The following is a 12,722-nucleotide window of genomic DNA, read 5'->3' as shown; positions in this document are numbered from 1 at the left end:
TCAGGCTTCCCTATCCATTACCAACTCCCAGAGCTTGCTCAAGCTCATGTCCATTGACTTGGTGATGCTATCCAAGTATCTCATCCTCTGTCTTCTGCTTCTCCTCCTGCCTTCCATCTTTCCTAATATCAGGGTCTTTTCCAATGAGTCAGCATGTTTAATGTGCATTCAGTCTCTCTCTCTCTTTTTTTTTTTATGTAGAAAAGCAATTTATTCCATTATAAGCACTTAACACAGTTAGTCAAGGAGAGTAACAGGCCTGCTGGTGAAACAGGTCACCCAAAATAGAGATGGTATCAAACTAGTGGTCAAGGACTAACTCCTTAAAAAAAAAAAAAAAAACTCTTATCCAGGATTAATTTAATTTTAAAAACAAATACAAGCTATTGGTTCACTCTTCTCAACTTAACTGGACAGTCTACCTGTGGTATAACTGTCAGGTAAAAACATACATCTTTACAACTTGGTGGTCCCAAGTTTTTTTAAAAAAACATTTCACAGAAAGGAAAGAAATAATATGAAAACAGCTCAAGAAATACACTAACAAGCAAAAATATATGGGGAAGGAGGAACACATTGTTTTGACTTAACTGAAGAAACTGAGAGGAGACTGGGTTCGGGACGTTTGAATTTCTCAGCAACCACATGCGGGACACCCAGGGACGGCTGGACAGCACACGCGGGCTGCTGTGCGGCCTGGGCGCCGGAGTGGCCGAGGCCATGGTGGTCGTGTGCCCCATGGAGACCATCAAGGTGAAATTTATCCATGACCAGACCTCTGCCAGCCCCAAATACCGAGGATTCTTCCACGGGGTCAGGGAGATCATGCGGGAACAAGGGCTGAAGGGGACGTACCAAGGCCTCACGGCCACCGTGCTGAAGCAGGGATCCAATCAGTCTCTTTTTAAATCAACCAACATGAATTAAATTCCTCTCTGTCCCTACTGCACTCTCAACTCTAGGCCAGAAACAAAAAAATGCAGAGACTGAAGGCTGATTCCAGCACATCACTGTGGAGATTTCGTTCCCACTTTTTTTTTTTTTTTTTTTTTTTTGGGAAAAAAAAAAGTTGCTAACATTAAAATCATTAGATTGTACTTAAAATCCAAACTTTGATTCTCTTGAAAACATGGCCAACTTGCCTGCTTTCCAGCATGGGTGAAGTGGAGAAAAGGCTGCTCCCACTGGTAAAGTCTGTGTTGCCCAGATTCCAACATGGCCACTAGTCCTAGTATCATATCTCCTGCCTCCTGGGGCCATGAGCTTTTGAGAACTAGACTTATAGATATCTTAAGATAAAGACTACCTTTGTCTTGATCAACTTTGACTTTGAAGCCTTTAACCCAGAACCTAGCACACAGTTTTTCCTTGTACAGTTGTTGGATGATATAAAATATCTTGTGGATGCATATGACATTTCTTCCAGTACTGAAACCATGCAGTTGAAGTATTGCTCTGCCCTAAATCTTTGATGCAGACTGGCATCAGAGGTGAACTTGATGTCTGTCAATAGACCCACTACCTAAAGCCAGTTGTATGTCCCTGGGATGTCCCTGAAGACTTCACTTTGCCATTTGACAACTTATCCTCCTAGTAATCTCCTCTCCAATGAAGACAGCATTGCATATCTCATGAAGTGGCTAGGAAGATGACATGAAACCACGAATGTCGAGCATGGCTCTTAGTATCCATTTTCATGGTGTTCTTAGCAGTTTTTTCTCCATGTAGGCAAGGTTCTCTGTCTTCTTAGATGCCCATGCAGATCAGTTTGATTTTCCAACCAAGCTTCAAGGAAGAGATTACAGTTCAATTCTCTGTATTCTGAGAAGCTTCAAAGGCCACTGACCAAGGACAGTGATGAAGGTAAAGATTTAATCAAGAGCTTTTTGTTTTTTTCAGATCTTTTAGTGGCCTAAAGGGGAAAACTCGGGTAGGTCAGAGCATATATAACTAGGGGTTCCTGGTCACCACTATATGCTAAGAACCCAACCTTCCCTGAGTACCTGGAGCCAGGAAAGAAGCATGAAGTGGCTTGTGGTCCTCGGGCTGGTGGCCTTCTCAGAGTGCATAGTCAAGTAAGTATGGGACTGTAATTTGCATCATATTCCTTTCTCGGATTTTCCGTTTCATCTGATTATTCTTCCACCCATCAGGTTTAGAAGGGAATGGAATATTTCCCTAAGAGTCTTATAGCTCAAATCTTACTTATTGATAAGCAACTTGCTATAGGAACTGTGGATCCTAAGGTCTTGGTTGGGTTGCACAAATCTTGGGGTCCAGTCATGTCATGACCTATTGAAAATGCAACTCCTTGTAACTGTTCAGTGTACAGTCTATGCAGATGTCCATGTGGTCCTGTGGAATAGCACTTTCTACATTTTATTCAACATGTCCTCTATTGTCCCTATCTACTTCAGTGTGTATATGCCTATGTCTGCATCTCTGTATCACTGTCACTTATCTCTCCATCTCTTTGGAAGTCGCTTGGAGTGTATTTCTCTTTGTGTTGTTTGCTTTTAATTTTTCATTTGACTTGTCCTTCCTTCTCAAGCCTCTGAATTCCCTTACTTGTTTGCTATATCTTGGACTCTTCTTTCAATTCTCTCTTCTCTGTCAACTTGGAGAAAGATACACTGTTTTATATCTGACAAGCAGTGTGACCACAGCCAACTCAGAAACCTCTTGCATTTCAAATTGCTCCCTTGTAAAAGAGGATGAGCCCCCCTTCTACCTCCTTCCTTGAGATTCTTTGAGAAGGAATGAGTGGGATGGCAACAGCAATACTAATGGCTGTCATTGTTGAGACTGGAAGATCCCCTGGAGAGGGAAATGGCAATCCTCTCCAGTATTCTCCCCAGGAAAATCCCATGGATGGAGGAGCCTAGTAGGCTACAGTCCATGTGGTCACAAAGAGTCAGACACCACTAAGTGACTTCACTTTCACTTTCTATCCATCACTTCACTTATCCCCAAGATATCCTATTTGGAGGGTTTGTATTGTTATATTCTACCATTTTACCGAAGGGGATACTGAGACACCACATGGTCATATGGCTCACCCAAGATTGCAGAACAGAACCTGTATTCAATCTATATCTTTGCCATGGTATATGCATAAAGTTCTGATAATAATGTGTCTCATAAAAATGATTAAAAAATACAGAGGGCCATTACAATGACAGTTATATCTTAACACAGACAGCTAATTGTGACTTCTTCTTTGTTTTCTTTGTCAAATGCTCGGTGAAAGAATACCTCTAAGGAGAGTGAATACCATGAGAAAAATCCTTAGTGAAAAAAATATGCTGAACAATTTCCTGAAGGAACGTGCTTACAGACTGTCCCAGATTTCTTTTCGTGGCTCAAATCTAACTCACCCACTGAGAAACATCAGGGATGTGAGTATTTTGGGAGGATGGTGCTCCACAGCGCCCCCTGGTGCTCTAGCCTAGCACTGGGGCTCATCTGGAGGTACCTGGTGGGATGATGGGGATGGGGTTCCTGCAGGAGGCAGAGACACTGGAAAACAGGGACCCCCAATCAGAGGAGAAGGCACTCTCATACTCAACTGTTGGTCTTGGTGACTGGGCCTGGCAATTACCAGGTGGCAGGTAAATATCCATTTCTGTGTCAAAGATGTGTCATTTGTTTGAGGGTGATTGTTCCTTCTGAACTAAGTGAGCCACTCAGTTACAGATGAAGAGTGAGCCATCAGTGATCAAAAGGTAGTACCAACTGCAGAGCAATTGTGAATCCCCAGGCAGAGGAATTCAGTTTCCATAGATGCAAGAACGACAGCACTAAAAAGTTACTGAACCTGTATTCCATGTATGGCCATAAGAATCAGTGTGGTTACTGTTTTTAGATTAGACAAAGGGCTTATTTTGTCTTCAAGAATGCCCATGCCAGCCTGAGAGATAGGCAAAGGGTAAATACATGTCAAATGAAAGGATCACCTGTGTGGTGTTGATTGATTGCGGTCTGAGTTTGGAGGGAGTGGCTGGGGTTGATCAAGAAGGACCTCCTGGAGACGTGAGTGCTAAGGCTGGGTTTGAAGAGACTACAGAGCTTCTCAAACGAAGGCACCAGGACTTCCCTGGGTGTCCAGCGGTCCTGGAGGCCCAGTGGTTATGCCTCTGGGCTTTCCATGCAGGAGGAACCACTTCAACGCCTGGTCATAGAGTCAATATCCTGCATACAATGTAGCACAGGAAAAATATATCAAGTGCAGATACCTCTGTGACCAAAGTCTGTGAGGTGCACAGTGGTTAGAAAGTGATCTCAAGAGATATGTGACACCCAGAGGGAGTCAGCAGCTTGGGAATAGAAGGTAGCCAGTTCTGTACTAATCCACTCCCTCCTTCTCTCTGTAGTTGGTCTATGTGGGTAGAATCACCATTGGAACACCCCCTCAGGAATTCCAGGTTGTCTTTGACACAGGCTCATCTGACTTGTGGGTGCCATCCGACTTTTGCACCAGTCCAGCCTGTTGTGAGTACAGATACCTCATACCCGGACCATCCTTCACTTGCCCTGCCACCCTGTTTCCATCCTTGGCACCTGATGACACTCATCTCTTGTGTCTGCAGCTACACACGTTAGGTTCAGACATCTTCAGTCTTCCACCTTCCGGCCTACCAATAAGACCTTCAGGATCACCTATGGATCTGGGAGAATGAAAGGAGTTGTTGCTCATGACACAGTTCGGGTAACACTATAACATATGCTGAGTCAGGACTGGCTAGGGAGTGACCAGATTCAGGACCATCTGGCAGGACCCTTCCTAGCCTAACTCCCATAGATATTGGCCATCTTATCCACAGGATCATGTCTCTGGGGAGGCAGTATCCGTGGTGACACACAAGTAAACAGATTAGCTAACCCAGAGAGTGGTTTGAGGTGTGGACTTGCAGCTCCTCTGCCCATGAGCAGTTTAAGGTTCATTTTGCTGGGAGCGAGAAGAAAGGATAAAAACACCCACTTTTATATTCACACACTGTTCCAGGCACTTTCAGGTGATAACTGGTTTAATCCTGCAACAACCACACACAGCAGTTACTCTGATTAGCTCATGACACATATGAGGGAACTGAGGTACAGACAGCAAGGTCCTTGCTGAGGGTACACATGTGGTTAAAGGTGGAGCTAGGCTGGCTTTTCAGGACTGAAGTTACCGTGGGTTTCTGTGGACAGGATAAAACTGATCTGAGGACCCTGGGAGCAGTCAAGGGCTTCAGGTATCCAGAGTCGGAAACTGGGGGTCTGAGAAGTCAAGGTGCCTGATAAATGAATTCTCACTCTAGAGGACCCTTGAGAGTCTAATAAACTTATGGCCTGCCTCCCCCCAAATACTTGAGTAGTTATGTTCCCTCTTTTCTCTCTCATACACCTCACAGGAATATACACAATTCCCCAAAAGTGATTTCTGCGGGCAGTAATTTCATAGAACCCTGCAAGCAAGATTGTGTTTTCGGCTTCTGTCTTCCTGGACAGATACAGAATCCACAGTACATTACAGAGAATGCAGTCCATTCCTGTCATTAGGTCACAGTGATGCCAGAGAAGGCCATCTTGCTCTCGATTGTTTTGTCCATAAGGTGGCATGAATGGGACCTGGCCTGACTCTTGGTTGCCCCACCTCTACAGAAGCCACGAGGCCAAAATGACTCACTCAGGTGGTATTTTTCAGAGTGGCAGATGTTATAAAATTCACAGCCTCTCTCAAATGGAACCCAAATTCCCCTTCCAGCTTGATCTCACTGTCTGTCAGCCACTAAAGACAGAGCCCAACCTCAATTCTTCTCTGAGGACCTAATGGCAATGCATCCCAGCCCAGTCCTAGCCCCACTTCAGGTATCTGTAAGTGGGAACACTCTTCTTTCCCACAGATTGGGGACCTTGTAAGCACTGACCAGCCGTTTGGTCTAAGCACGGCAGAATACGGGTTTAAGGATATGCCTTTTGATGGCGTCTTGGGCTTGAACTACCCCAACATATCCTCTTCTGGAGCAATCCCCATCTTTGACAAGCTGAAGAATCAAGGTGCCATTTCTGAGCCTGTTTTTGCCTTCTACTTCAGCAAGTAAGTTTGAAATGGACAATCCATTTCACCAAATTAGCTGTAAGATGCTTTCAGTTACACAAAAATTATAGAACACTTGATAAAGAAGTATCCTGAGAGATAATCTAACCCAGGATAACTATGGACCCAGAACCCTGCCTGGCTTTACCCCTGGCTTTTATAAATAAAAGTTTATTGGAACACAAGCCTACTCCTGGGCTCAAGACCAGCGACTTGGTCTAGGGGGATGAGTGATGAGGAAGGCTAATGGAAGGCAACAGGAAACAAGTTGAAGGAAAAGGCATTAGGATTTGCTTATGAATTTGATAAGGAAGGAAGGAGAAGGATGGTGGATATCTTTCCTTCCTTATTAGCATTTCACTGGGAGCCCAGGACCAGCTACCCAATTTGTAGGAGCCAGTGAGAAATGAAAGTGTGGGACACAAAAGTGTGGGACCCCTTGTTTAAGAAATATGAGACACTTCAAGACAGGGAGAGCAGAAGTGGAGTCCCTTCTGAGTTTGGGGTCCTTTTGACAGTAGAGATCACAGGCCATTGGAGCCAATTCTGGGTGACCTGAACCCACACCCTTAGAACTCCCAGGCCTTGATTTTCCTGAAAAATAACAAGGTGGACAAGGGGAAAGCCAAAACACTTCAGCACCCTGTCCTCTGAGGGTGTCTAAGCACTCAGGTCGCTGGAGGTCCAGGGCATCTTCAGAAGACATAGTAGGCAGAGCCCAGCCAAGTGATTCAGCTTTTAACCTCCTCTGTGCCACTCATTAGCCTGTAACAGACCTTAGTCTGGATCTCAATCTCTCCTAGACTCGATTTTTGCATCTGTACCTGGGGACCTTATTAGGGCCTTGATGGGTAGACAAGCACAGCTCTCAGACAGTTCTGTTATTACTGTCCTCCAAGGATCCCCCCTCTCTTCTCTCTACAGAGACAAGCGGGAGGGCAGTGTGGTGATGTTTGGTGGGGTGGACCACCGCTACTACAAGGGAGAGCTCAAGTGGGTACCATTGATCCAAGCGGGTGGCTGGATTGTACACATGGACCGGTAAGCCTCTCCCTCTGAGGGTCAGCCCAAGTGATGCTCCCGCTACTGTACATGGACACAGGCAGACACACACAAATGCATTCTCAGACACACAGTCACACAGACATATACACCACCCACAATGACACAGACAGACACACAGAAACATGGAAACACACAAGCAGACACATAAAAACATACACAGCAACACATAAAAACATGCATAACTAGTCAGAGACACACAAGCACACACAAAAAAACATGCAAACACACATACAAACAAATAGACAAGCATAAATACACAAACAACTCATGGGTTCATAATCTGAGCATGGCTCTAATCAGGGTCCTAAAAGGCACCAGAGAGGTCTGTGTAGCTGGGAGAAGGCTGCACCCACTGCCTTTTGAGGTGGGGGAGTATGGTTAGAGAACTCTACAGTGTGGTGAACAGAGGATCAGGGAGAATATCTCCAGCCTGAACAGAGTTACGATAAGACGACCGACTGTCCAGGGCTACTTAGGACATAGGAAATTCTCAGTACAGATAAATGTCAGTTAAAAAACAGGGACAGTCCTGAGAAAATGGGGAAAACTGGTCTTCTTAGGGAGCAGCTATCCAGCAGTGGAGAGTGGTTGCCTGCAGTGTTAAGACATGAAAGCAACTAATAGAAAAGACACACCAAATTCTTGGGCACACAGTGGGACAGGGGCTATTACAGAGGATCAGGAAGGTGGGATCCAGGAGTGACCTGAGGACAAGAGGCATAATTGATAGGATTCTGTGCGAGACTGTCAGACAAAAACTGACCTGTCCTTTGAAGTTTCTATGGGCTAGTCATGTATTTCCTGGCCAGGGTCTCAGGGTTTGAGCTGGTTGTAGAAGCAGTGCTGGGAGACACCCTGTCCCAGAGAAGGCCCTCTCTCCCCCTACTGTGAGAATATGCTGCCCCTGCGAATCTCCATCTTCACTCTGTGTGTGACCCGTTATTTGTTCCCCAAAAGATACAGCTCTCTGGAGGTTACTTATTGTTTTCTAAGTTTTCATTCACTCATTGAACAGACAAGCTTTGGGCATCCACTGTGTGACAGGCACTTTAGGGAGGCAAGGAGAATAAAACTCGCCCTCACATCTAAGAAGGCAGATGTACATGAAGTGACTCGCCTACATAGTGAATTATGACTTTGGTACATGCTAGACATGAGGAGGAGAAGGCAATGGCAACTCACTCCAGTACTCTTGCCTAGACAATCCCAGGGATGGCAGAGCCTGGTGGGCTGCCCTCTATGAGGTCGCACAGAGTCGGATATGACTGAAGTGAGTTAGCAGCAGTAGCAGCGACAGACATGAGGAAGGGTCTACAGAGAATGACTAAGACAGGAGACTCATAAACACTCGGGGAAAGACTTCCCAAAAACAATAAAATTAAGCTGGAATCTGGAAGATGAGGAGAAATTTCCTAGTCAAAGTGCAGTGGAGTCTTCTAGGAAGGAAGACCAGATTGTGTCAAGGTACAAAAATCCTGGTGTATTCAAGTACTACATTCAAGGGTGTCAAGAAAAGTACTGTGTCGATAGCAAAGGAAAAGAGGGCAAGAGACAAAGGGCTGTTTAGGAGACAGTCAGGAAGGGGGCAACTCTGGGGAGGCTCAGAGTTACCTTGATGCCCACTTTCTTCCATTGTTTCTCAGCATCTCCTTTGAAAGAAAGGTTATTGCTTGTTCTGGAGGCTGCGAGGCCCTTGTGGACACCGGGGCACCATTGATTGATGGCCCAAAACCACTGGTCGATAACATACAGAAGCTCATCGGCGCCACGCCACGGGGTTCCAAGGTGAAGGGTCATGCCCCAGGGTCACTCCCAGTCTTCACACACAACAAGTATCACCAGGGCCAACCTCTCACCCTCTCTCTTTAATAGTATTATGTTTCATGTTCTGCGGTCAGTACCCTGCCGTCTATTATCTTCACCATCAACAGCATCAACTACCGACTGCCAGCTCGAGCCTACATCCTCAAGGTGAGAGGACAATACTGAGGGTTAGTTCTCAAACTGGAGCTTGCAGGAACCCTTGGGGTGCTGCTTGGAGGAGGGCGCCCTCTGGAGGCCATGTCAAACCATTGCAGATGCTGCTGAACCCGGTGGCTGGGCCAGTGACTCCCACAAAACCAATCACTTCAGAGTAAATGGCCGTGTGGGACACTGATCTTCCTGAAATAAATGTGGAGAGGCCACACCATATGGCATGGTGGGAGTCAGGGAGAGGGGAACACTAAGATTCTCAGTCCTCAAAGAGCTTCAATTCAATCTGAACCCTTAGGTGCATGAACATGAAATTCAGCACTAGCAGTCCCTGAAATGGGCCATGTTACAAGGAGAATATCTGGGGATAGTCCCAGTGTGATGTCCCAGCATAAGTTAACAGGCTCCCTTCCCTTCTCAAAGTTTTCCTGGTTTGGATGATAAATTACATGGTCAGCCTAGTTCTCGGCTGTATTTTCCCTTGCTCCAGCCAGGTGCCTCCTTTGTGAGTTGGGATACCCCTCTGTGGGGAGGTTGGATACTAAGGTGAATACTGGGTGCACAGTGACTCCTCTGCCCTGGCACAGGGTGGAGGCTTCATGTCAGCTCCCTGCGGGAGTTCAAAGCAGGCTGATGGGCTCAAAGAAGGCTTTGAGGAAGAGAGGGAATTTCAGGAATTCTAAAACCACAAACTCATTGAGCCATATGGAGAGTTGCTTGATTCTAGGCAAAACTGCACTGGATTCCATGCAAATGGCATCTCAAGATGATCTGCACTGGGACACTGGGGACTTACTAGGGGTGATGGGGGCTACAGACTGACCAGTGCAAATGGGAAACAAGAGTAGTTAACCCAACCAAGCCTGGAGTGGCCAGAGAGGGTGAGTGTGGGCTGAAGGAAGCTTCACAGATTTCCTGAGTTAAAGCTTCAAGAACATGTTGTGGGCACTGATCTATTTAAGATGGATAACCAACAATGAGTTGCTGTGTAGCACAGGGAACTCCACTCAGTTATATGACAGCCTGGATGGGAGGGGTGTCTTTGGGACCAGGATACCTGGATACGTATGGTTGAGTCCCTTTACTGTCCACCTGAAACTCAGAATATTGTTAATCAGCTATACTCCAATACAAAATAAAGTTTTTTTAAATAAAGTACAGATTGTGGGAACGCAGAAGGAGAACCAGCATTCTCTGCAGAGAAAACAAGGAGCAAGAGTCAGAAGGAAAGAAACAGGGAGTGAGGAGAGCTATGGACACACTTGTTCTTTTCAAAAAAAATTATATTGAAACGTGGCTAATCTTCATTGTGGCATTAAGTTCTGCTGCACAGCAATGTGACTCAGTTATACACATAAAAAATATATTTTCTTATTCTTTTTCATGTGATTTATCACTGAATGTTGAATATAGTTTCTTGTGCTCTACAGTGGGACTTTGTTGTTTTTCATTCCTCTGTTTCTGAACTACCACTCCTCCCCTACCCTATATCCTTCCTCATGGCAACCTCATGTCTTGGACCTCTTTGATTTTGGATGAACTCTCATATCCCCGGCTGCTGAGAAAACCCCTTGATACTTACCAAAAGAGGGAGATAAAACAAAGAATTGTGCTGGGTCTGGATATTGGGGGGAGTCACTGGTAAGGGCTCACGCTGACTGGTGTATGTCTCTGATTCCCCCAGGATTCTAGAGGCCACTGCTATACTGCCTTTAAAGAGCACCGATTGAGTCTACCTAAAGAGTTCTGGATCCTGGGTGACGTCTTCCTGAGGCGGTATTTCTCAGTCTTTGATCGAGGAAATGATAGGATTGGCCTGGCAAGGGCAGTATAAATGCTTGGAGTGGTTCAGGAATCAATGAGGCCGCTCCTAACACACACTCACTCACACTTTGGGCACTGTTGCCCAGGATGCTGGTGAACTGTGTTTGGTGGTCTGCACACCCTATTCTCAGTAAAGAATAAAGGGTATCACTCTTAATGGTGCTGAAACAAATGGTTGCCTCTGTTTGTGTCTGGGATTGAAGTATCTAGAACCAAGTCTGAATCAAAATTGAGAGGAGCCCACCTCCACCTGCCCTCAAGGAAAAGGGAGACTCATTGAAATGATTCTGGGAATCCAGGACACAAGACTCAGAGCAAATACAAAGATCTCTGTGACTGGACCCAATAAATCAGAAGTCATCAGTTCTCTCTTTCTCTCTCTCGGCCTTTCCCTTCCCTCTTCTTTGATGGTCTTAGCATGACAAATTTCTTCCTTAAGGCTTCTACACCTAATGAGGGAGTCCAAGCTACCTGTCCTAGGGTATTATATCCTGAAGGCATCTCCTAGTAAAGAAAGAAGCTTGGAGCCATTAGAGTTCAAGGGTATTCTCTGAATGATGTATCTCAGTGCACATGTACAGCCCTAGATCAGCCATCCTGGCAGGGCCATGGGGTCCTATGATTGGCTTTACATGGTCATTGGCCTGACACAGCAGCACACATGATTGTCAGTTTCCTCCAGAACTACATGACTGAAGATGTGGAGAGGCAGCCCCAAGGATAGTTGTTGGGGGCCAGAGTGAGGTACTCCGCCCATGGCAAAGGTCATGAGGAAGGAGGCTCGACATACGCAAAGGCGGGATCGAGCCTCAGGAGTCCCCCTGGAAATCCTCGAGCGTCTACCCCCATAACCAGAGCCTGCCTACTTTACTACTTTGTGCTCTTACCTACACCTCTGACTTTATGGGGGGCTGTCCCCCACCACCTCTTTCGGAGAAGGAGTTAACCTAGAGCTCCAGTCAATAAAAACTCTTGGGTGTGACAAGAGTGTTTTAACCTACAAACTCCTCTGAAGGTTCTCCAGCCTGCCTGACAGGCTCGTCGGGCTCACAGCCTCCCAACCGTGAGAGGCACGAGATGCTTTAAACCCTCTAAAAACAGGTTCTTTAGAGAAGTTAGAAAACTATAAGTATAGTGGGCTAATTAGAAATTGTGTTGGTGAAGTGTTTTTCATTTGTTGAGCCAACGTTTGTTGCTAAGTCTCCACATCCCCTGCCCTTACACACATTAATGAATATATAGAAGAAATAAGTATTAACCTTTGATATTAATCACGTTAGACCTTAGGCTAAGTAAATTCTTTCCTTAACTAAAACCCACTACACCGTCACCCTGTAGGAATGTAACTTTATTTGGGTGGCGTCTGTTTGAGAATAATCAGCCCTGGAGAAATAAGTGTCCTGATTGACTGACCCCTGTCACAAGGAGAGGGTCGTAAATTGTCAGCAGGCCCCCCTGGCCAGAAGATGATGTAACACCCCTAAGACCTCTGTATACATTTGTGTGAAGCACCTGACTTTAATAAAAGTCAGGACTGCTGTCCCCACGTGACTTTTGCATAACATCTCAGTGTATAAAAGTAGACCATGGAAAATAAAGAATTGGGATCAGTTTCTCGAAATACTGGTCTCCCCATGTCGCTCTCTCTCTCACTCTGGCTGAGTCTCCATCTGGAACGTGGAACCTGCCATCCTTACTAATTATGCCTGGGTTTCTAAGATCCGACCGGGGAGGCCTCAGTGTCTCCTCTCCTTCGGGAGAACGGAAGGACGCCTGC

The 12,722-nt window shown here is 45.8% G+C and overlaps 1 protein-coding gene across 1 annotated transcript; it reads left to right on the top strand.

The window, feature by feature from the left end:
• Nucleotides 1-1,974: 1,974 nt before the first annotated feature.
• LOC133241272 (pregnancy-associated glycoprotein 1-like) lies at nucleotides 1,975-11,070 on the top strand. Its single transcript, XM_061406535.1, has 9 exons — nucleotides 1,975-2,075; nucleotides 3,251-3,398; nucleotides 4,374-4,491; nucleotides 4,590-4,708; nucleotides 5,889-6,082; nucleotides 7,007-7,123; nucleotides 8,791-8,932; nucleotides 9,020-9,118; nucleotides 10,806-11,070. The coding sequence occupies exons 1-9, from the start codon at nucleotides 1,975-1,977 to the stop codon at nucleotides 10,953-10,955; spliced, it is 1,188 nt and encodes a 395-aa protein (XP_061262519.1). The 3' UTR covers nucleotides 10,956-11,070.
• Nucleotides 11,071-12,722: the final 1,652 nt, after the last annotated feature.

The sequence above is a fragment of the Bos javanicus genome, chromosome 29, assembly GCF_032452875.1.
Source record: "Bos javanicus breed banteng chromosome 29, ARS-OSU_banteng_1.0, whole genome shotgun sequence".
Lineage (NCBI taxonomy): Eukaryota > Metazoa > Chordata > Mammalia > Artiodactyla > Bovidae > Bos > Bos javanicus.
This window is presented reverse-complemented; position numbering and strand designations above follow the sequence as displayed.